A 26,005-nucleotide genomic window follows, 5' to 3' on the forward strand; every position below is an offset into this window, starting at 1 on the left:
AATGAAATATGTAGATAAAACTATAATTAAAAAATGAATTAAAACTTACAGCTAGGATTAAACAGGTTAAAATGAAAAACTGTTATACACACTATAAATACACGACACAAAACACAAATATAATTCACAAATGTTAGTAACTGATAACACACAACACCAAGATCCAACGAAGTATAGGTAGCTGTATTGCAAGCAGATCGGAAAGCAATATTTTGATATCAGTAGCCAATCGATCCTTAGCAAATATAGACGTGTTTCATGCAGTAATAAATTGTGCCGTACGATTTCTAGTGCAATAAAAAAGTTGTAGTTCTTCACAACCAAAGTGTGCTAAGTTTGTAGAAGGAGGAAGGATTTTTGGGATAGCGATAGACTCCAAATAGTTCCCGCAGTGCGATAATTAGTTGGATGAAAATAACTAAACTGTGAATTGAATTTGGAAAGATCAGTGATTACGAGGAGATAGTCGAGTGCGAGTAATCTGGTTTTCGTGTGCCCTCCCAACCCACGAACTACGGAGAAGAGTGAACATTTTATGGTGCCGTGACCAGGATCGGCGGTTGGAAAAGGCCATATTTTGCGTGGGTATTGTTCCAGTTTCAACAAAAGGCTAATCAGAAGACATCTTGGGTCAACGGATTTGTGTCCAAACGATCGACAACGGGTGGAGAATTGGTTCTCTCACCGTCGAGCTCTTGTATCGCTGACCAAATATCCATCCATACTACAGTGTTGCGCGACAAGCCAACGAAGTGTTGCAGTAATTAAATACCATACAAGGCCTATACTCCTTAGGCCACAGGTGAGTGGCTTTCCAACATTCTCTCGCAAGCCTGCTGGTGCTTTGAGATTCTTTCTTTGGTTCCATGTTCATACGGCTGCTGGTTGTTAATCTGCACGACACGACAACACTGTATAAGCTGTGCGTTTGCCTGGACTTGTAGCGTGTATACATTCATTGATCCGATGCGATCGGATTGTTCTATCGTCGATTGGGGAAGCTGGTACAAAAAGTACATCGGAGGAATCCTGGAGTTCGGAGTTTTGTGAAATTTAAGGCCTATTGTTGACAGGCCTCAGGTGAGTGCCTGTCCATTAAATTTATCTCTTTAGGAAGGTGCTATATGGTACCGTTTTTCGACACTTTTTCCATACGCTACGCATGTTCATTGGCTACGTTCGGAGGATCTTCACACACGGAGCGACGATTTGATTGCGAAGACCAACTGCTGGTGGGAGTGACGTCATACGTCACATGCACTGTAACACGAGACGAGTTAAATTCATCGAGACGACTTTCGCTAGAGTGTAACATCGAAATACAAGGTCAGTGGTATCGAACCATTACTATTTCTTGGGGAATTGAATACACTGGAGGCGCATTTCAATCAAAATACAAGGCCTGTTGTAGACAGGTACAAGGTTAGTACCTGTCCAAGCTACTAGTACGTATATCCAGTGCTACTTTGGATTGTTTTCTCCTTTTTTTTCGGATTTTGCTGAGTTGTTTTTGGAACCTCTTGCACCAGAAGGAATTTTGTTGCAACTCAGTCTGCATTGCTGGTTGCTACTATCAACATCTTTCGATAAGCACCAATTCGAAGTACGACGACGGTCATCCTAAGGCATACCATTACAAGGCAACGGGCGAAAGCTGCATTAATTTGAATACAAGGCCTAGTTGAGACAGGCCTCAGGTGAGTACCTGTCCAACTGCCTCACTTGGAGTTTTGCAGAGCTTCTTGGTTCGTTTCAATTCTTATTCTCGGTCGTCATCGTTCGTACTTCGATTTGCTGTGCTGGTAGTGGTTGTGGGAAATGACTGAAAAGAAAATTAAGGAAAAGGTCAAAAAGCGGGAGCGTATTGTCGCATCATTACAGCGACATGCGCAATTTCTGGGCAGTTTCAACCCAGATATTCATACGGGGGAAGTTCAGTCAAGACTGGACAAGATTGAGGCAAAGTTTGAAGAGTTTGAGGAGGTTCAAGAAGAAATCGCAGAGCTGGACGCGGAAGGGATCTATGAGGAGGACTGCACCACGGCCTACGAGGAATTCGAGAAGCTGTACTATCGTTTACGGGCGGCTTTACTGGCAAAACTACCATCGGAGGAGACTGCTGTTGAGCTGAACAACACGTTAGCGCGGAATGGTCAACATGTAGGGGCGCACACTGGTGTTCGTCTGCCGCAGATTTCTCTACCGGAGTTTGACGGCGACTACAAGGGATGGCTGTCATTCAAGTCAACGTACGTGTCGCTCATTCATGATTCTGCGGAGCTTAGCGACGTACAGAAGTTCCATTACTTGAAGTCAGCGCTCAAAGGGGAAGCAGCTAAACTCATCGAATCACTTACGCTCACCAACGACAACTATGGGATTGCTTGGAGTACGATTACGAAGCGGTATTCCAATGAGTACCTGTTGAAGAAGAGGCATCTACAGGCGCTAATGGAGTACCCGAAGGTGGAGAGGGAGTCGTCTGCGGCTCTCCATGCTGTGGTGGATGAATTCGAGCAGCGGTTGAAAATTCTGAAGCAGTTGGGAGAGAAGACTGACGAGTGGGGTGCGATGATTGTCCACTGGATGTGTTCCAAGCTAGACACGAAGACACTTCAGCTCTGGGAAGACCACGCAGCTTCAACGAAGGATCCGACATTCACGATCTTGGTAAACTTTCTCGAGAAGCGGACAAGGGTTCTGGAAGCGGTTTCATCGAACGTTGAATTGAAAGGCAGTTCGCAAAAGATGGAAACCAAGCGGCAAAAGGTGATTGTGCATTCGGCTACAGATGGAGATAGAAATGGTCCGGCCTGTTGTTGTTGTGGAGAGTCGCATTTCTTGGGGCGGTGTGGCAAATTTTTGAAGCTGGCACTGAAGGAGAGGCTGCAGTTCATCAATAGCAAGCGGCTTTGTAGCAATTGCTTGAAGTCAGGACATTGGGTACGCGATTGCTCATCGAAGTTCAGTTGTCGTGATTGTGGAAAGAAACATAATTCACTGATTCACCCAGGCTTTCCGTTGAGCAGCAGCGGTGTTGGAAGCTGCGACCATCCAGTGAGCAAACCGGAGAAGACACGGAACGAAAAATCTGTGGCAACCAACGTAATGACTAACGAGGTGGAACCTGAGGACGAAGACGATCAAGGAGCGGTTGGAACATACAACGTAGGGACCAAGGGCGGCAAAATTTCAAACGTACTACTATCTACGGTTGTACTGGTTATTCGAGACCAGCACGGAGGAAAACAGATGGCTCGAGCATTGCTGGACAACGGTTCGCAAGCTAACATCATGAGCGAGCGGTTATGCCAGATGCTGAACCTAAAGAGACGGACGATAAACGTGCCAATCAGCGGTGTCGGTGAAGCGGAAACGCGAGCGAGATTCCTGGTAAACACAACAGTGAGTTCAAGGGTCCAGAACTTTGCAGTGGGGATGGAATTCTTGGTACTTCAGAAGGTAACGTCGGAGTTGCCTTCAGCACACATACCAGTGGAGCACTGGAAAATTCCAAAGGATATACAACTGGCCGATCCGAACTTCAACATCAGCAATAGGATTGATCTTTTGATTGGAGCTGAGCACTTCTACCGGTTCTTGTTCGAGAGAGATACAAAACGGATCACGCTGGGCCCGGGACTACCTACGCTGATCAACTCGGTATTTGGTTGGATAGTTACGGGGAAAGTTTCTGAAGCATCGAGTAAAGCAGTTAGCTGTTGCGTTGCGGCGGCTCCAGACAATTTGGAAGCCCAGTTGCACAGGTTTTGGGAGGTCGAAAGCAATGAGAATCGGCCTGCTTGGTCGAGAGAGGAACAAGACTGCGATGACCATTTTCAGCGAACGTTCAGCCGCACGAAGGAAGGTCGGTATGTCGTACGTTTACCTAAGCACGTGAATTTCGACCAGATGCTAGGTGAATCTCGTACGATGGCACTATCAAGATTCAAGCGATTAGAACAGCAACTAGGATGGAACACAGAGAAGCGCTTGCAGTACAATGCGTTCATGCAAGAATATTTAGATCTTGGACACATGAAGGAAGTAAGCGAAGCGGAGCTTTTGCAGGAGACGTCAGTTTCCAGCACCAGAAAGGCCTATTACTTGCCGCATCACGCGGTTTTTAAGGAAACCAGCACCACAACAAAGGTTCGTGTTGTTTTCGATGGGTCGGCCAGAACGGACAGCGGCTATTCGTTGAACGACGCTCTTCTAAAAGGTCCGGTTATTCAGGACGAGCTACTCAGCTTGCTTTTACGGTTCCGAAAGCATGAAGTGGCACTAGTTGGGGATGTTGAAAAGATGTACCGGCAGGTGCAGGTACACGAAGAAGACATCAGTTTACAGCGCATTTTCTTCCGATTTTCTGCGGACGAGCCCATTAAGGTGTATCAATTATCAACGGTAACCTATGGCTTGACACCTTCATCATTCTTGGCGATTCGGGCTTTACATCAACTAGCGGCAGATGAAGGAACCGCATACGCAGACGCAGCTGAAGCGATAGTCGACGACTTCTACGTTGATGACTACATCGGTGGAGCAGCCAGCGTAGACGAAGCCATCCAGCTCCAACAAAATCTGGATACACTGATGAAAAAAGGTGGTTTTGCTTTACGCAAATGGTGTTCCAATCGACCAGAAGTTCTGGCAAGAATCCCGGTCGATCAACTGGGAACCAATCTATCAATTTCCTTCGAGATAAGCCCGGACGAACACGTGAAAACCTTGGGTATCACCTGGGAACCCGGGACGGACCAATTGCGGTTTCTCTATGACATCATAGAAAGCGAGCAAACTTGGACAAGAAGGAGCATCTTATCATCGATAGCAAAGCTGTTCGATCCACTGGGATTAATAGCACCAGTGATCGTGGTATCGAAAATTTTGATGCAAGAGCTCGCCTTGCTCCACACAGGATGGGATGCACCTGTTCCCGTCCACATTGAAGAGAAGTGGAAGGCGTTCCACTCACAACTGGACAAAATTACGGAAATGCGAGTCAGTCGGTTCGCTTTTGTTTCCAATTGGGTTGATATCCAATTTCACTGCTTCGCTGATGCTTCAACCCTAGCCTACGGTGCGTGCTTATACGTACGGACTATGGATGCAGCAGGAAACGTGCGGATTGAACTACTTTCTTCGAAATCCCGCGTTGCCCCACTTAAAAGATTGACGTTGCCACGACTCGAACTTTGCGCCGCCAAAGAAGCAGCAGTATTACACTCAAAGGTGACTAAAGCGTTTTCAACCCAAAATGCACGGTCATTTTTTTGGTCCGACAGTACGATCGTTCTTCATTGGCTACGATCTCCGCCAAATACTTGGCAAACCTTTGTGGCCAACAGAGTCTCAGCGATTCAAACCACTACGTATCCCCATTCCTGGCGTCATATTGCAGGAAAGCAGAATCCTGCTGATTTAGTATCACGCGGAATGTCGGTCGACGAATTTTTGGATAGTCAGCTGTGGAAAGAAGGACCCCCATGGCTGCGTAACGACGAAGATGGATGGCCCAATCTTGGTGAAAACTGCACTCTCTCCGAAGAACATTTAGAAGTTCGAAAGACGGTTCACACTATCATGGTTGCGGAACCTCCCAACGAACTGTTCAGCCTACGTTCTTCATTACCTTCTTTACTTCGCGTTGTCGCTAACTGTCGTCGATTTGCACACAATTGTCGCTACCCGAACGCTAGGAAGTCGTCCGTGGCTTTGACTCCAGAGGAAATACACTCTGCAAAGATGGCGCTGACACGCATAGCCCAGATCGAACGATTTCCAGAAGAGCTGAAAGCCCTGCAGCGACAACAACGAATTAGCAACAAATCAAGCCTTAAAAGACTTTTTCCTTTCCTGGACAACGAAGGAGTCCTCAGAGTTGGAGGACGTCTGCGCTTTTCAAACGAAAGCTACGCAGTAAAACATCCCGCGGTCTTGCCAAGTCAGCATCCATTCACAGATCTCGTCATACAGTTCTTTCACTCCCAGAACTTCCACAGTGGCCCACAACTCACATTGGCAGAAATACGGCAGGAATTTTGGCCGATACACGGTAAACGAGTCGTCAACGCTGCGCTTCGTAAGTGTGTTCGATGCTTTCGAACAAATCCCACGCCTATTCAACAGCCCATGGGACAGCTGCCATCTGGTCGTGTTCGCCCAGGACGACCGTTTCTGATTACCGGTGTTGATTATTGCGGACCCTTTCATTTAAAGCCTCCACGTCGCAATACTGCCCCGCTCAAAGTGTATATTGCAGTGTTCGTCTGCTTTTCTACGAAAGCAATGCATCTCGAGATGTCCAGTGACCTGACCACTGCTAGTTTTCTCTCAGTCTTGCGAAGGTTCATCGGTTACCGAGGAGTCCCTGCCGAAATACATTCGGACAATGCCAAAAACTTTTCTGGAGCCCGCAATGAACTAAAAGCCTTACCGTCGTGCGGGGCTTCTTTATACACTTTTTCATGGTTTTTCAACTTTATGACATTATAACTCCCAGACTAGTGAATGAATTTCCGCAATTTTCATACACAATAATTGTGAGTATGTATGTAGGATGTATGCAAAATTTGAGCTAAATCCATCAATAAACAAAAAAGTAGTTCATACACCAATCGGACACATCTCATATAGAACCGGATGGGGGCTACTTTGGACATTTTTATCTATAACAAAACTGCATTTCAAATTCCAGGGTTATTTGGAAAACTACATTGTACCAATACTGTAGTATACTGTATCATACATAATTTCAATAAAAATATGCGTTTTAAGATGGTTCTGTGCTACCTTTGGTATTATGAGCAGCGTGATATTGCTATATAGATAGCCCGAAAAAAGGGACCATCAATCCTTTATTTGGGCGAAACGGTCATTTATAACGTATAACGATACAAATATTCGATTGTATATGCTACGTTGATACATTTTGAATGAATTGATCAACCCTTTGAAATTTATGAGCTGTAGAAACAATGCCTACAGACCAAATGTTCTGATACGTTATGTATATTATATTGGTTTATTCGATGTTTTTTCGCGTCCTGACAAGCAATAAACGGTCTGTTTTAAAAATAAATTCAACCAAATGAAGGGAAAACTATTGCTTTATAATAGTTCCTAAGACATCAAACAGATTTGAACCATATTTTGAATTCAAAAAATCCATATTCAAAAGTGTCCAAAGTAGCCCCGCATTTCAAAAGTAGCCCCGCACGACGGTATACGATTTGCTCAATGATCCTCACAATTACTCTGCCATTAGCAAGGAGCTCTCTCACCAAGGAATCAAATGGCAGTTTATTCCCCCGCGTGCTCCCAACTTTGGAGGATTATGGGAGGCCGCCGTACGTTCCGTAAAGACTGCCCTGAAGAAAGAAGTTGGTCTGCAACAGCTGAGCTACGAGAACTTCACCACACTTATGGTACAGATCACTGCCACGCTGAACTCTAGACCTCTATCCCCTTTATCAGACGATCCCACGGAATTTGAGGCCCTTACTCCCGCACATTTCTTGATTGGCTCAGCCATGAAATCCCTCCCAGAGCCCAATCTAATGACCGTTCCCACAAACCGCCTTGACCACTACCAGCAAACCCAGCAAATGTTCCAGCGCTTTTGGCAACGATGGAGCAAACAGTACCTCACGCAGCTGCAGGTTACAACAACGAACTTACCGATCAGCCCCATCCAAATCGGAGGTATCGTTGTGCTACGAGAGGACAACCTTCCACCGCTGTGCTGGCCACTGGCGAGGATTATCAGCTTGCATCCAGGTTCCGACAGAATTGTACGAGTCGTGACAGTGAAAACGGCAACTGGGGTGTACAAGCGAGCAGTTAATCGTATTTGTCCGTTGCCAAACAATGACGAAGATCAACGAGTTCCGAAGTCTTCAATGATTCCTGCTATTTTGAATTCGTGAATTTTAAGTTATCTACATTATTTCAAGTCTTAGGATTAGTGGATTGAAGCCAGCTCAAGGAGGCCGGTAATGTTGATTGTTATAAACATAAAAATGAAATACCGTCTACCCCCGTTGGTTTGAACGACACCTCATGCAAACCAACGGGGTTCATTTTTTAATTTGAACTTCTAGTAACCCTGTGGGCATTGAAAAACACACTGATGGCAACCCTTTTTGCTGTTTTGTTTTGATTCTGCGTTCCGTTTCACCCCGTTCCATGAGCAGAATGACGTTAGAACCATTATTAGTTTGAACGATGTGCAGATTAGAGGGGGTCAAATTAAAAAGTGTTCAGATTAGATGAGGTCAAACCAACGAGGGTAGACGGTATGTAGATAAAACTATAATTAAAAAATGAATTAAAACTTACAGCTAGGATTAAACAGGTTAAAATGAAAAACTGTTATACACACTATAAATACACGACACAAAACACAAATATAATTCACAAATGTTAGTAACTGATAACACACAACACCAAGATCCAACGAAGTATAGGTAGCTGTATTGCAAGCAGATCGGAAAGCAATATTTTGATATCAGTAGCCAATCGATCCTTAGCAAATATAGACGTGTTTCATGCAGTAATAAATTGTGCCGTACGATTTCTAGTGCAATAAAAAAGTTGTAGTTCTTCACAACCAAAGTGTGCTAAGTTTGTAGAAGGAGGAAGGATTTTTGGGATAGCGATAGACTCCAAATAGTTCCCGCAGTGCGATAATTAGTTGGATGAAAATAACTAAACTGTGAATTGAATTTGGAAAGATCAGTGATTACGAGGAGATAGTCGAGTGCGAGTAATCTGGTTTTCGTGTGCCCTCCCAACCCACGAACTACGGAGAAGAGTGAACAGCAATGAATAAAATAAAAAATACGGAAGAGTCTGATGAAATTTCTAGAAGTTACAATGCCTTTATTTTTACAATATGAAACAGCAGACAATAAAATAAAGAAGGTAAACTATGTAATGGTTATAGGGTAAGTGCTCCAATTATGGCTATAGTACCAATTTTTCGCCATAGTTGATTTTCACCCTTTAACGATGTAAATCAACAAGAGAAAAAATATGGACAACAGATCCTCTTTCACAAAACAGGGTTGCACTCATTTAAACTCCACATTTTGCTCAAATTATGGTAGGAATAAATCATTTTCCTTAAAATTTCGGCTTCCTTGCACCCTTTTTCGCCATAGTGTACCAGTTATGGCTAATCCCATAAGGAATGCATGCAAATAGTGCGAAAAGGAACCGAAGTTAACAAATGTAGCCATAACTGGTACAGGGTTCCTATCATTGGCACACGCTTTAATAAATACTAAAGGTAGTTTTGGCTCCGTTTCTATATTTTTCCTGTAAAGTATGCTAGCTCAGCTATCTTTTAACATATTGGTGACATTCGTTGGTCTTCTTGTTATTTTTATACAAATAGTTTTGCTTAGGTAGTGCCATAATTGGTACACTTACCCTATCTGCGATAAATTTTCTCCGATTTTGACAATATTGATCTCATTTGATCCAGATTTATTTTTTCCATCAAAAACAAATCCGACTGAACCGATCTGGTCATCGTGAGTTAAGAAAAAACCCGAATTGCCATACACGTGGAATTTTCCATAGACCAGCTGCAATTGGCTTCTTTAGTGGTGTTGAGATAATTCCATATTCACAATCTATACATGCCAAACTGAGCCGAAATCCAAATTTTCATGAACTTTGGTGCCCGGGAACCTATTTAAAAATCGATTTAAAGTTTGTATGGGATCGATTTGTCGAATCACCCCTCGTCGCATTTCGTACTGGGCGGAGCTGTCAAGCAATTGCCCAGCTGTCAAAAGGTGATTTCAAAAAATCTTTTTATAATTGAAGCTTAAGGTATCAAAATAAAGTTTAAAAAATCTGAAAAAAATCATACTGGCTTAAAAAAAGGTGCTCTTTCGAATAAAATCAAAAAATCAATATATTATTCTTAATTTAAAAAACCCAATTGGTGATTGGTACAAATTAAGTACCTTACCAAGAAAAAAAAGGTTAAATTTAAATTTATACGTTCAATATGTAGTCCGTCCAAAGTCTCACACCGTACATCAAAACGATTTTAATTAGATTTTGTTTTAGATTTTATAGAGACATTTTAAAATCTTCTCCTGTGTGGTAGGGATAGGATTTTTCAAAACACCATCGTTCTTCTTCTTCTTCATGCACTATCAAATCACCAATAGCATATCTGCCCAGCCTAGGCCCAAAGTATTGACTTCAAAGTAATCATTACGAAACATAAATGTCAATTTCTTGATTTTGCTTTGGCTGACCAAGCCAAGGTTGACCGTAGCATTTTCATAATTCAAATCTCAATTTGTTCATCGAGCACATGTTCTGTTGTGCTGCACGTGGATGTCAAAGCATTTTCAACAGTGTAATTACGAAGCATGTTTCACGAGAGACCATATTTTTTTCAATACGCTAACTCCAACAACGCCGATATTAGAATAGAGGAGCTTAGAAGCAAAAGGGTGTAAGTTACAAAAACCCACTTTCGAGTAAATGAGCTTTGAAGTTTTTCACCAGTTTTTCATCCCATTCAAAATGTATGGAGTTTCAATATCAACCCAATTTTCTCTGATTTACTGTAATTTTTCTAATCATCATAAAAATAATCTTTAAAAAGTTCCTGTGAGCTTGAAATTTGAAGATTTTTTGATATGTTCAGCTCAAACTCGACAAAACGGTCACTTACACCTCTTTGCATCTGGGCCCCTCAATAGCATAAGGATATGTTCCAGAAAATTTGGACTTTTGGGAATACCGCGTAACCCAATCGTTCTATTCGCATAACCAATCAATAAAAAAAAGATTTCTTATTCAAACGAGTCGAAGTTCAATTAAATCGGTTCAAAGTTGAAAAAATATGAGTACTTTTCAGTTTTGAGGGTAGCCGGATACGCTTCCGGCATTCTACGCAATGAAAAACAAGCAAAACTGCAGCCCCTCAACAGCAATTGAATGTTTTTTTTTAATTTTTCAATTACATAGAATAAAGCTGTTTCCTTATAAACATTTTCTGATCTTTTACCTGCTATCCATCGACCTTTTGCTCTACAAGCAATGAAAAAAAAAACGAATACTTAATCAAATTTCTCATTTTTTGTAATATAGCTAAAAATTAAAATTATTTCATATTCTGATATAATTATGTTATTTTGCAACTGATTATTTTGTTCAGTTGCAAAAATAACAAAGTTATAACAGAGTTTGTTCTGATATATTTGTAACAAAACTAGTTACAAAAGATTTTAATATATTTTGTTATAATTTAGTTTGAAAAAGTTTGAAACAGTCCATGTCATAACAAAATTATAACATAATTTGTTAGTTATATCACATTAAGATATAATTATGATATATTACTGTTATGTTCATCTAGTCGGGTATGGCCTCCACTTTAGCATCCTATTCTACATCATATATGACTTCGTGATGGCTGAGAATTCTATATATTTAGACCAACATGTGAGAATGCGAACTTCAGTTTCTCTCTTCCCTAATAGGTGTATTTTCAACTATTCATGTACCTATCTTTCAAATAGGTAGATCCGACTTCATCCTCTGGAACGACAGGGAAAACATGTGAAATACAAAATATTTCTGAAAAATCCCATTCAAAACCATCTACAATTTTGGATTCAGCTGTCTGTATTAGCTTCGTTCAAACAAGTTTATTCCATAAGTTTGACATTTTTATCATTGAAATTCACATGTCAAAGGCGGAATCTGGAACGTCCCTTTGAAAACCTTAAAAACCTTCAATATCGTCTGCTATGTTCTCGTTTAGATGTATGCAGGGTACTGCGCCACTTGGGCAGTGGCTGGTATTTTGGGTACTTTTCAGCTACAACTCAGTCAATTTCAGAAATTTAGCAAAACCTCGCGCCGCCCAGCAGGGACTTTGTTTTGTACACATTACAGCACCTCCATGTCACGTAATATACCACACCTCTTATCAAATGTGATACCGTAAGCATACCATACTTTGCGCACCTAGGGCCTAACTTTGCGCACTTTTCAAAAAATCGTTAAACAGTTTTTCTGGTGCACTATGCAAACTTTTTCCCACGGAATACTAGCTAGTGATATGGGGCATGCACTTTGTCTCAGTTTGGATGTAATGATAAATGGAAGAGGAAGACAAATTGATGAGTGAATATGCAGTTGCTTTCCCTCAAATGCTGTAAATAACGTTGTAGAATGACGTAGGTTTTGTTTCAAAATTTGTTTTAGTTTAGATAGCAATACCATAAAGTATTTGTGCACTCTCAATAATACAATAATAACCCAACTTGTTCCACAACAGAATGTAATATTGAGATATTATTTAAGGGCTGCATACCAATTGCTTGGTCATAACAAAATAAGATTGTCCAACAAAACATGTTATGGAAACGTAATGCCTTGATAATTCAATAATAACAAAACAAGATATAAAAACAGGTTTTGTGATTTCGTAGTTATTAATTTGATATTCCCCTCTGCTCGGGAACCGATCACGTGATGCTGCATATCGTCCATCACTGTAAAATCTGTTCCCAGCTCGCGAGTATAGCCGCAGCTCTGGTAGATGGATCCTGTAGAACACAGCTCCTGCAACGCTACGATGCCGAGCCCACGGTCCTTCAGTATATCGGCGAGTATGCGGGTGCTTTCGTTGAAATTGAGAGATCTGCAGTTCCACGAACCGAGCTTCCAAGCGCAAGTCCTTGTTGATCGCTAGGGTTGTTTCCGTTAGTCTCGGTTCATATTCTCTTGTTTATTATTCGGAACTTGACAACCCGTTTGACAACATTGACCCCCCGTTCGGTTTGCTGTACGGAGGGACCCGGTAAGATTGCCGAAGCAAACCCCCCGTCCCTATCAGCATAAGGCCAAAGTTCTCGCCGGGGTTGGTTACCCGATTTTCCCTTAGATTGTTCGTATTCCGGTCGGTGCCGCGCGGAGGTAGTCTGAATGACCCTACAAGAATCGCATGGTCAGCCTTTTCGATGCCATGTAGGAAGCCATACGGAGGCATACTCCATCCATGCCAGGAGACGCAAATGGCTTGGAAGATCTCACAGCCTTCTCAACCCTGGCCCGATTGATAGCTTTCTTTGCAACCTTTTTTGCGACCCTTGAAAAAGATCAAATCCCTAGGCCGAAACGGTTGTAGATAAAAATCGTTCTTGATTCGAAGACTTAGGAAGCCATCCCCTTTCCATCAAGTTTCCAGTCGTAAAACCTTATACTTTATTGTGTCTTTTTAGATCCTGAAGACGAATCCTGATTTGATCTCTTGAGGATCTGAAACAGCAATTCAAGTGCCTTGGTCGCCGATGCTCGACTCAGGCATTGAATCAGGGAAGTGATTTTTTAACAGTTCGCTCAATGTAATGCTAGGCTCTACAGCGAGCGAACCGTCTTCCGTTTTTGGAGGCTACCCACATCGTTGGGGTGGTCTTTTGAAAGAGTTTCTTGGAGTCTGGCCACAACGGGTGTATTCACTATGCTTTCACACATTTGAATTCATGATTTCCGTTTAGTTGACCTTATTTCTTTGTTGTAGCACATCAGAGCCTTTCTGTATATGTTCCAATCGGCGCGGCGGTTCGTTTGGCGCGGTTGGATTCCCTACGCGCAGTTTTCCTAAGCTTTTCAAGAGTTTAATTCCACTATGGATCAGCTCTGCTTGAACAAGCTGATTTAGTTGGACAGCTCTTACATAGGATTAAGGATTCAGGATTAAGCATTAAGGATTTTTTTTAGTTGATTTGGATGCATCTCCCAATTGTGTTATGGACTTGATGTAATTTTCTATGGTAGCTGAGTAGGATTCTCAACCTGTTTTCTTAGGATCTTAAAAAAAATCTATCGCCAAACCCCCTTCCTATTCGAAGATGATGTGTTTATAGTCTGGCATCGATATTTCTTCAGAAACATGCCAGATTTTATTTTAGCAGAAATATCTTCTTCTTTCTGGCTCTACGTCCCCACAGGGACTTGGTCTGCCTCTCTTCAACTTAGTGTTCTTTGAGCATTTCCACAGTTATTAATTGAAGGGCTTCCTATGCTTGCCGTTGCATGAATGTGTATATTGTGAGGCAAGTACAATGATACACTATGCCCATGGAGTCGAGAAAGTTTTCCCGACCGGGACGGGAATCGAACCCGCCTTCTCCGGATTGGCGATCCATAGCCTTAACCACTAGGCTAGCTGGAGACCAGCAGAAATATACCGACTACATAATGTCAAGTCCAAAACATCCTGACGAATAGACTTTTCAAACATGAGGTTGCCACCAACATTACAAATGTTAATGCTTTTAGAAGAAAAAAAAACTGTATCAGATACTTAGTCTCTGGTGTTAATATTAGTAGGTACTTACCCATACGGTGTGATTTGAAGAAGGGGAAATTTGCTTACGATTTCACAAAAAAAAACCCAAATTAATCCACCTAGTGGTGATAGTGCCTTTCTCGTTGAATATGTTCTCACGATCTTTCCGTCGACGTAAGTCAAAGTGTTCCTGAATCCTGATATTTTTTTAAGAAAAGCAAGCATTTTATCAAAGCCATCATTGAATTGAAAACTTATGATGGCACATAGTCCGACGTTATGTTCAACGTATAAGCAGAGCTGAATAATTTCAGACTTCTCAGTTGACTGCTTGAGCACCTTCACTAGCACTGGAGACTGATCAATACCAAGACGATACTAACAAGCTAAGACATAACTTTTTACACAATCACAGACCACTTTGCGGTCGCCGACAAATTTTTTTCAGCACATTTGAGCTACATTTTATTGACCGTTGAAAAAAAGAACGATAGGTATACCTATCTCACTATAGTGAGAATAGTGTGACGTCTCTTTGTATGTGGATTTAATTTGTCAAAATTTTGTTCTCTTACACATGTTTATCGCTTGCATTGATTTTATTTATTTTCGTAGTTCTGGCGAAGCACCAAACGCTGGTTGTGCAACCCTACCGATAGCCTCTAATGTGGTATGAGCTATTTGATGTACTGTCAAACACCGCGTATTCATCACTCTTTAATACGACACTTTTCAATTCGTACCCCGCTCATTAAAAAATGATCAAATGTCACAGTGTAATACTCTGTAAATACGAATGATCCGATATTGTGCTGTTGCCAGAGATGCCAGATGATTTTTCCAAAAATCTGTATCAGGATTTTAGAAAATCTGTATTTGTCTGTATTTTGAAACTGTGACTGAAAGCCAAAAAACACCATGTTTCCGTAAATCCTGTCAGACCCCGTAAGAAATCTGTATGTTGCACATGTAAATTTTTGTGTCCCGAATTTCGCACGAACATTTAATTTGCAGTAAGTTTTCACTAAATGGTGTAAATAGCAGAACGTTATGATTTTGCATAGTAAAATAAATATGAATATTCTTAATAATTCTAAACTTTGACGTCGCCGAATTTTTGTGAAAATTTCTCCAGGGATTCTTCCAGGAATTTTCTCTGGGGCTTTCCTGGGAGTTTCTCAAAAAATATCCTTAAACTGGTTTACGGGTTTCCGCAGAAATTCTTTTCGAAAATCCTCATGGGGTTCTATAAAGGATTAAAGAGAAAATTCCTTCAGGGATTGCTACATAAGTTATGCTTGTATTTCTTTTTTCAATATTTTTGGAGAAAGTCCTCCAATTTTTTTTCAGGAGTTTATCTATAGCATTTCTCCGAAAATTTATCAATGAATTTCTCCAGGGGTTTCTCCATGAATTTCTTCTCACGTATCTTGAAAAGATGTAATTCCAGGAAATATTTTTCTTTAACAAACATTCAGAGATTCTATCAGAAGTTCTGAAACTTCCAGTTTGTATGAAGGACTAGCATAATTTAAAATACACAAAAATAGAAAGATTATAAAAAATAAACTTCAAGAACCATTCCAGAAATTATTGCTTAAATTTCTACCTTAAGGATTACTCCATTTTTTCATGGATTTTTATGGGATTTTTTTGGAAATTCCTCTGGAAATTCTCGAAAGATTTTTCTGGAAAGTTCCTACAGCAGTTTATTCAAGAGTTTCTTGAGGTATTCCTCCAGGCATTGCTTTGGATTTGTTCAAACCTTTCTTCAGGATTTTTTTTTTCCAAAAGATTCTCTCAACAATTGCTGCAGAACTTCTACTAATAAGCATTTTTCAAATTTTTTTTCTAGACATGTTTCAAAGAATACTTATTTGTAGAGGGTTCTCCAGTTCTTGTAGGTTTTTCAAAGGTTCATTGATTTTTTTTTTATTTCTTTGTTGGTTCTCCATATAATTCTTCCAAGAAATCTCTTCATAAACTGCACGATTGTTTCTTTCGATGAATCCTTCAGAAGTACTTCCAGCAGTTCTTCCAAGGATCCCTTCAGAAAATCCTCCAGGAAATCTCTAGAAATTCAATGAAGGATTTCTTGAAAAATCCTCAAGTACCTTTGTCTGCAATGTCTGCATTTTTTAAGAGATTTCTCCAGAAATTCCTCCACGGATTTTCCAGGAATCACTGCAAAAATTTCTCAAGAATTCTTTCATTGATAGAGTTAATCCAGAAGCATATCAAGATTTTTTTTTAATTTTTTTCTATAAAAACATGAAGGAGACGCGGTTTGTTATATCGCATGAATGGTTTTAATTCATTATTATATTTGGCCACTTCCGGCGTGACACCCGAAACCGGTTCCGGATCACTACCGGTTCAGATATGTTCTGAGAATATTTTCCTGCTTGCTGTTCATCAGGATATCAAAAAAGCCACTATTTGATATGTCGTCGCATGCATAGGTTTGGGTAATTTTTATACTTGGCCACCTCCGGCGGGACATCTGGAACCGGATCCCATATGGTCTGAGAATGTTTCCCTGCTTACTGTTCATCAGGTTATCGAAAAAGCCACGGTTTGATATGTCGCATGCATGGGTTTAGTTCATTTTTTTGTTTGGACACTTCCGGCGGGACACCCGGAACCGGTTCCGGGACACTACCGGTTCAGATATGGTCTGAGACCATTTTTTTGCTAACCGTTCATCAAGTTAACGAAAATGCCGTAGTTCGATATGTCGCATGGATGGGTTTGTAGCGTTTTCATATCTGGCCCCTGCCTGGGGTACCGGTCCGGAACACCTAAATGGCCATAACTCCGGAACGGCTGGACCGATCTGAACCATTTTCAATAGGAAACAATGGGACCAGATTCCGCGTCGAATGAACCATCGGTCATTAAAATCGGTTGAGGTTTACTGCCAAAAAGTGATGTGAGTTTTTTTGTACACATACACACATACACACATACATACACACACACATACACACATACATACACACACACAGACATCACCTCAATTCGTCGAGCTGAGTTGATTGGTATATGTGACTCGACCCTCCGGGCCTTCTATCAAAAAGTCATTTTTGGAGTGAACATATAGCCTTTCCAGTACACTTAGTGTACGAGAAAGGCAAAAACATTGTGCCTACAATGCTTCGTTCTTAAGTTATGATTTTTCAAAGAAACGGCTCATATAACACATCTGAACAATTTCCACAAAATTGGCCATAACTCAGGAACGGAGAAAAATCACATCTAGAAAATTTTACAGAATATCTATATATATAAAAATGAGTTTAAAATCCCTTTGAGGCAACAAAACTCACGAATGAATGAACCGATCAGAATGACCCTTGCATGGTTCGATTCGAATTCATGGCGGCTGTGTTTATAAGTAGTAAAAGTTGTGAAAATCAACTATAAAAGTAGGAAAATTGTTAAAGTACTGCTTTTTCATGAGCTGGGAAGGAAATCAGCACGATCGAATTGAAACCAATCTAGAGTGCGGTGCTATTTTGAGCTCAACAGTTGTCAAACCACCACAAGATGGCAAGACAAAGTTTGCCGGGTCAGCTAGTAGCTTATAAAATTTCCTTTAAAAAACATTTTTTGGTATTTTTCCGAATTCGAAAATAGTTTTTTTCCGACTTTTCCAACCAATTTTCCTCACCAGTGAAAAATTTTGTGGAAAACTATTTTTATTTTGTATTTTTTTTTATTGCTGAGAAAATTTGCTTATGATTTTACAAAAAAATGTGTCTACGATGCTTCGTTCTTGAGTTATGATTTTTCAAAGTAGGTGGTGTCTGTCGAAAATGTTTGTTTTACACTGGAATTTTCCGGAAAATTAGGCGACCCTGTTTTTTTTTAAATTTAGTTTTTTTTTTCATTCTTTACCTGGATGAAGGACATGTATCTCAAGTTCCCAATAGTTTCACAATCTTTCGGACTAACAACTACGGAGCCGGGGCCCGTAGCGTAGTGGCTACACGTTCACTTCATAAGTGGATGGTCATGGGTTCGATCCCAGCCCCGGAACTTGCAATTTTTCGTCAGTTGCTCTTCCCCCCGAGAGCGGCTGACACCTGACCCTCTTCTGAGCATATGCTCTAACGGACCCTGAAACTTGGACATCGCCAAACGGCAACTCATAATGAACCCCCAATCGGACTGGATAAGGAATAAGAGCCACACATCAACATCCCCGTGCTCATCATTCTACCCATGGACAGGGTAGAAAATGACAGCAGCGCAACGGCAACCAGTTCGATATAGAACATTTTTTTTTATTCGTGAAATATGGAACAATTAGAATAGAATACATTTAGGCGCTGTACAGCCGCCAATTGGAATCGCTCACGCAGTGCCCTAGTGGACAAAAGAGCTGTAAATTAGGTGAAGTGGTTGAAGAATAAAAAAAACAACTACGGAGAATAATCATTGCTGGCGGAGTTTGAAGAAACCCTTGAAGCGGTCCTGAAATGCCTCGAAACGCCCTGAAACATCCATAATCCCATTGAAGGGCAAGGTATTGGGAGTACCGATCCCAAATTTTCTTGAGCACTGTTCTTAAGAACCGTTCGCCGGGAATGGTTATTCAGTCATTGTCAACATCGGGATGCATTTTTCAGCCAAATATGTTTAACGGTTCTTTATAACGGTGCTCTAGAAAATTTGAACTATACATATAGTCCAAATACCTTGTCCTGAAACACCCTTGAAATCCCTGTAAACAATCGTTCATGCCCATGAATCCTCTTGGAGCGCCTACAAAAGGCTCCAGCAACCCCATGAAACCCCCTTGAAGCGTCCCTGAAAGGCCATTTGCCCCTTTTTAAATGCCCAGGAGCAATTATAAATAATTTGAGAAGCGGTTCCTATTTTGACCACTTTTCGATAGTATTCCGGTATATTCTGAACCCATTGCACATTGGGCCAGGAGAGTGTCATTTTGGTAAAAAATCAATAAGTTTTTTTCGAGACGAGATATCAATGGGAGTCTTCGGCAACTTTTTTTTATGAATTTTAAGCTGCATCTTATGTAGGGGTCGTCCATATTTTAAATTTATTTTTGCGAAATTTACGACATAAAACTTTTTCCTGGTGCATTTTTTGAGGTTAAAATAATTTACAAAAATATAGCCCAAAGTATACCAAAAAACTTTGCAGAACAAACTTATATTTATTTTTTTCATTTTCATTGAGTTTGGAAGCGGTTTTCATGGCCGACCCCTAAAAACCAGTTTTTGGCCCATAACTTTTTTGTGTCCTATTTGCAAAGCCTACTATGTTCTAGACAAATGTTCATGGGATGATTTTGCAACTTTCCCGGGCAGACGAGAATATCTGAATCATATCTCAAATCGAACACTTTTTGCTGTCATAGCTCGATGTGATTTTGATTAGTTATTCAAAATTCTAGCGAATATCGCACGAATAGCTCAAAGTGATATGATATCAGTTTTTGTTCTTGTCGAAATAGCTGAAAATTTCTTCATAAGAACAAGTTTAGCTCTTCTGCACGAAATGGAACACATACACCCATAGAGATGGCTCAATGTTAGTGAAATGCCTTGTGCCGCTTTCTGAGCTGTGGAAACGAAGAACCGCATGCTCTTATTCCCATCTTATTTACAACAGCGAGCCACAGTTGAGTGGTAAGCATCGCCGCCAGTGGATCCTAAGGTCATAGGTTCGATGCTGGATGCTGTCGTTTTTTATTTTTTTTTTCTAGAAAAAAGTGACAAGTCTTGTCTGCTATTCTTTTGATCTTGTAATATCTTAACGAGCTATTATTGAGTAGTTCACCATATTAGATTTTGCTATTATTTCTGTTCTTTTACCTCTTATATCAATCAAACCAATATCAGTTTTTGCTCTTCAGTAATTCAATCAATCATAACTGAATATGCTATTCATCAGATTTTTCCACCTACTCGGGTTTTCTCGAAAACGACCATAAGCTATTTCGTCACTACTAAGAGTTATGCACTTTTTTAGCTTGAAAATGTGCTATTTTGTGACGCGTGTATCTCAAAATGGCGCAAACATTTTGCAAATCTGTGAAGGTGGCACAATTATTCAACTACATTTTAACGGGTTAAAACATTGGGGATAATCTATTTAACCATAATAAGATGCACTTGAAAACTGTGATTTATTGATATTTGCAAGTGAAATTTCCTTGTCACTATGTAAGGCAACATTGCATGGCATGCTTTGATGACATTTAGGGGGCCGATACTATTAAGCACATTGCAACAACATGAAAATGCTTCATTATGGAGTTCAAACATCAATTTTACTTCATTATTCACAAATTACAGGAGTGAGGAACCTTAAAATCATTATGATGAAGGTCCACTGCGTCCCCCATTTTAATTGTTGGAGTATGGAGTTTCGTCAACCTCACATACTTGAACTTGTTTTAGGTATTGATGCTCTGCAAATCGCTGCGTTCCAGTGCTGAAAAATTCATTTCGTCATATCTAAATTTAATCACCTACAGCTCATTTTAGAAGCTGAACCTGAGAATATGGTGTATGAAAAACTTGTGCGGCTAGACCAGTTCTACAAGAAAGTCACGGAAAAAACGCTATTTTTCGAATATTTTATGTAAATGTCACGGACTACCTTTGAAAAATGCCAAATGATATTCACCGTGAATATCATTGGGATTTTTAGAAGGTAGTCCGTGACATTTACCTTAAATATTCGAAAAGTAGTGGTTTTTCCGTGACATTCTTGCAGAACTGGTCTAGCCGCACAAGTTTTTCATACACCATATTCTCAGGTTCAGCTTCTAAAATGAGCTGTAGGTGATTGAATGTAGATATGACGAAATGAATTTTTCAGCACTGCTGCGTTCAATCTACGTCAAATCGTTCTTCTCTGGGCCCGGGCCAATCGCTCAGTTCCTCTCTAGAGATGGGCGAACCGTTCGCGAACGGTTCCGAAGAACTAGTTCTAAGGCGAGAATGACTGAACTGTCGTTCGTTTGAAAAGAACGGTAGTTCTCCGTTCTCTAAAATCGAGAAAATTGAATGCCTCGCTGAACTGCTCATTCAGCTTTTCCAATGAACGAATATTGGGTTCAGAGAGAGAGAATGTTTTAAGTGATCTCTACCCAACCATCTTGCAAAAAATAGTACTCCGATGGCATGCAGCCGGTCGACAAACGGCAGTTGATTAATACTTGGTCTATGCAGAGTATCAAAAATCCTACATATTTTTGCGAAGACAGATTTGCTTTTCATGTACTCACGTAAATAACACAGCAACGTACAAACGTCGAACTTCGGTTTACAAAACAACCATAACAACTAATGAAGGTAAGAACGGTTCCAAAGAACTAGTTCTTTTTAAGGAACTGTTCAATTGAGAATGGTTCTCTTGAAAGAACTGTTTTGCCCATCTCTACTCTAGACGTTTAGTGCTTTTTGGTACTCATCCTCAACTGCAAACTTTGCGCGGCCTAGCACGGAGCCGATGGCATCTCTCTAGTTCTCTACTTAATATTACTTTCGTCTGCTATTTTTCCGACATCCGTGTAACTTGAACAGCCCAATGCAGTCTGCCGTAGACTAGAGAGTATATAAATTAACGCATATTCTACTCTACAAATGCGACCAATTTCTCCCAAACGGTTTAAATCGTGATCAAAACAGGGCGGCCCATAAGCCGCACATTATGTGTGGATGTCTTTTTTTTCCTGTTCGGGTTTGCCACTGCGACCAGTTTTTAGATCTTTTGTGACATTACCCGTATCCTTAGTGTAGTGCATGTGACATTACTCAATTGCCATTGAGGGACAATAAAGTATCGATTTTGATACAGTTTCTGTTTTGTTTTTAGATGTCTAAGCTCCGACCATTTTTACAAGAGAATGTTTGCTAAGCGTGTTCTACTCCATATGGTATCAGAAATGACAGGAAGCATAATTAACAGATTATTGATTCACAATTCAATTGAAAAGACATGGAGTTTTTACGCCTTTTTGAGGGAGCCCAATTGAATGTTTCTGGTTCGTTCAAGGAGGCTTTTCTCCATCACAATTCATTAAGAAAAGATGTCAGATGATGCAAATAAATAAATAATAATAATGAATAATGATCCATCAAACCTACATGATGATACTTAACGATAAAGAGGAACACGGCGCATGAATCAAGATTTTTTTATAGGTATGTATCAAACGGTTGGCATTGTTAAATTGATAAAATAAAGCAGACACTGTGTTGGGCTGGTCACGTCACATGGGCGTCGAAAGAACGACAAGTGATGGTAATATTCAGTAGAAAAGTCCAAGTATGTAAGTTTGACGAAACTCCAAACTCCAGATTCATTATTGAGAAAACGTGAGGCAATATCCAACAATTAAAATGGGGGACGCAATGGACCTTCACCATGATGATTTTAAGGTTCACCACTTCTGTTATTTGTGAATATTGAAGTAAAATTGATTTTTGAACTTCATAATGAAGCATTATCATGTTGTTGCAATGTGCTTAATAGTATCGGCCCCCTAAATGTCATCAAAGCATGCCATGCAATGTTGCCTTACATGGTGACAAGGAAATTTCACTTGCAAATATCAATAAATCACAGTTTTCAAGTGCATCTTATTATGGTTAAATAGATTATCCCCAATGTTTTAACCCGTTAAAATGTAGTTGAATACTACCCAGACAACCAGGAATCGCATAAGGATGCACGCTGTACATCGTATAAAGTACTATTTTAAGTCATTATCGCATATATGTACGGCTGAGGGACAATTTTCATCGCATATGATGTTATTTTTTGAACTTACTGCGATGTATCTGGCAAAATCATATAAGAGTGCAAATTAACTTTTATAATGTATGACTACATCGTAGTAGATGATATTCCGATGTTTTGTTGCGACGAACTTTGCTAATTCGCAAAAGCGTTCGAGTGAACTCGCAAAGTGTCAATTGAATTCGCATAATTGCGTACTGCGATGATTATACGACTTCGCTTGGTGCTTTTCTAATTATGTCAGTTTAACTCGCATTGGTGTTCAAACTAAATCGCATAAAAGTGAAAATAAACTCGTTCAAATGTACATACAAACTCGCATAAGCTAGAATCGTTAACGTTGACATATTGCGATGTGATATGTGATAACAATGAAAGAGGTGCTGTTGGAGTGCCAAAAAGCTAAAAGAAAGTGAAAAGTCATCATTATGGTTACAAAACAAGTTACAAAGTCATCATTTTTGTTTTGTTGACCTTATAATTAACAATGCGTGGTGCTAACAAGGGAGGACTAGTGGTAACTGTGCGGGAAATCATGCTACATCATTTTGATTTCCAAAGAGCCTGCCGAACACGTACAGCGCACGGAAACCAAGTGCGTTCCAACAAGCACTGAGGTGAGTTAGAATGTCATGACATTTAATCAGTGTGTTTCATAAGTAGTATTTGGTGCTAAGTGTGAAGTGCGGCTCGATAATCCAAAGGTTATTAGTTCGATACTTAGGTGACAAGATTTTTTTAATTTAGAATATTTTAAGTCGCATAAGGTGGTATATTACGTCGCAATAGTGCATACCGTACATCGCATAAGATATCGCTTCAAGTCATATAGCGTCATTATTTTCCCGTCAATGCACGTATAGCGCCTCCACTTTTGTACGCATAAGGCACTTTTACTGCATCTTATGCGATGTAACTTTACCGTATAAAAGTACATGAACATAAACTTTATTATACGTGAAAATTGGTTGTCTGGGTAGTAGAATTGTGCCACCTTCACAGATTTGCAAAATGTTTGCGCCATTTTGAGATACACGCGTCACAAAATAGCACATTTTCAAGCTAAAAAAGTGCATAACTCTTAGTAGTGACGAAATAGCTTATGGTCGTCCTCGAGAAAAAGTTGCAAAATCATCCCATGAACATTTGTCTAGAACATAGTAGGCTTTGAAAATCGCACACAAAAAAACTTATGGGCCAAAAACTGGTTTTTAGGGGTCGGCCATGAAAACCGCTTCCAAACTCAATGAAAATGAAAAAAATAAATATAAGTTTGTTCTGCAAAGTTTTTTGGTATACTTTGGGCTATATTTTTGTAAATTATTTTGACCTCACAAAATGCACCAGAAAAAAGTTTTATGTCGTAAATTTCGCAAAAATGAATTTAAAATATGGACGACCCCTACATAAGATGCAGCTTAAAATGCATAAAAAAGTTGCCGAAGGCACCCCATTGATATCTCGTCTCGAAAAAAAGTTATTGATTTTTTACCAAAATGACACTCTCCTGGACCAATGTGCATTGAATTAAAATTCAGTGCAAGGCTAGATACTGTACGTATAAGTATCCTTAAAGATAATTAATAAAATGTAACGAATGTACTTAGTTCTATTATAACTATTGTTGCACAGATTCACTGCGTTCCAGTTGATTGAGTTTAATTGCAGCTGACGCCACCACCATGCCACACCAACACATTATTACTCCAAAACTGCATAATATGCAGTCGTTTCCATTCCAGTTCATTTGTTGCGATTTCGCGTGAGAGGTTAAAACCCGGGCTGCATCGGACCGTCCAGTAGCCCTGCCTGGACAAGCGGATGTGAAGTGGTCTAGCTAGGAGCAGCACCCGGTGCGGAAATAGGTACAAGAAAAATCTCAGCTCGTTCAACACTGTAGCATATCTTTTGCGCAGCGGAGCTTATATTACAGGGTGGTTTCTGTTTGCAAGGAACTTGATAATATTCATCTGGGAAAACATCCTGCTCCGCACAACAAACATCAGTGCGCTACATACATATGGGTATGTAGATATAGACGACGAGCGGAACAAGACAACCATGAATGGTGCGCCCTGAAACGATGGTGACGAAGGGAATTCTGCTGAGAGTCTATTTTTAGCCTCAAGAGACAAAGCGCGTGGGTGGACTCTGAAATAGGTTAGGCCCAGAAGACTTGGGTGCTGCTTTCCACATCGTCTGCTTTTGCTTGTCGATGCCCGAAGCAAAGGATGAAGTCGGAAGGACCAAGCCAGGGTAAACACACTCTTTTCGAACGCGATACTGATGCTGGGGATCTAAATTATGGAACTGATGGAAATCGATTTCACTGAGTTAACCCCAAACGTGTGAATGAAGCAAATTGAATTTCCTCATCCGGCTTTCCTTGTCCACTTGAATTGGCTGGGGGTGGTTCTCGAACAACCATATGATGTGAATGAGGTTTAGATTGAACAGAACGAAGTGGCTATATGTTGAAAGGATTATAAAAGGATGATGAAATTGCTTACGAGATAGTCGGCTGACGACGATATGATAACCCCCAAAAATAAAATAGCGTCTAACAAAATGTGTCGATAAAGCATCGACGTATAGCTCAAGGAACTGCGTAGATGTTCTTCGCCGCCGCCAGTCGGCAACAGCGAGCAGGACCTTACGCGCGTATCCATCCCACCTTCCATGTGCGGTGAACTACACCAGGCAGAGGCGACGCTTATCGACATGTCGCCAGTCGGCCTGCTCGTCGTCGGTTACAAAGTTACAACATGCGTACCATCCCCCACAGCAGCCGACCGGAGCCGGGAAAATAATCGGAAACTGGAGCTACCAGCTGATGCCTGCGGATGGAACGCTGGCTGGCTGGCTGGCTGGTCGGAAAGTTGA

The 26,005-nt window shown here is 40.5% G+C and overlaps 1 protein-coding gene across 1 annotated transcript; it reads left to right on the forward strand.

Annotated features, from left to right (window-relative positions):
- The first annotated feature begins 1,818 nt into the window (after positions 1-1,818).
- Positions 1,819-26,005, forward strand: LOC134286872 (uncharacterized). Its single transcript, XM_062848563.1, has 5 exons — positions 1,819-5,922; positions 5,966-6,085; positions 6,133-6,254; positions 7,271-7,796; positions 25,718-26,005. Exons 1-5 carry the CDS (start codon positions 1,819-1,821, stop codon positions 26,003-26,005), a joined length of 5,160 nt encoding a protein of 1,719 aa, XP_062704547.1.

This window comes from Aedes albopictus, chromosome 2 (genome assembly GCF_035046485.1).
Source record: "Aedes albopictus strain Foshan chromosome 2, AalbF5, whole genome shotgun sequence".
NCBI classification, from domain to species: domain Eukaryota; kingdom Metazoa; phylum Arthropoda; class Insecta; order Diptera; family Culicidae; genus Aedes; species Aedes albopictus.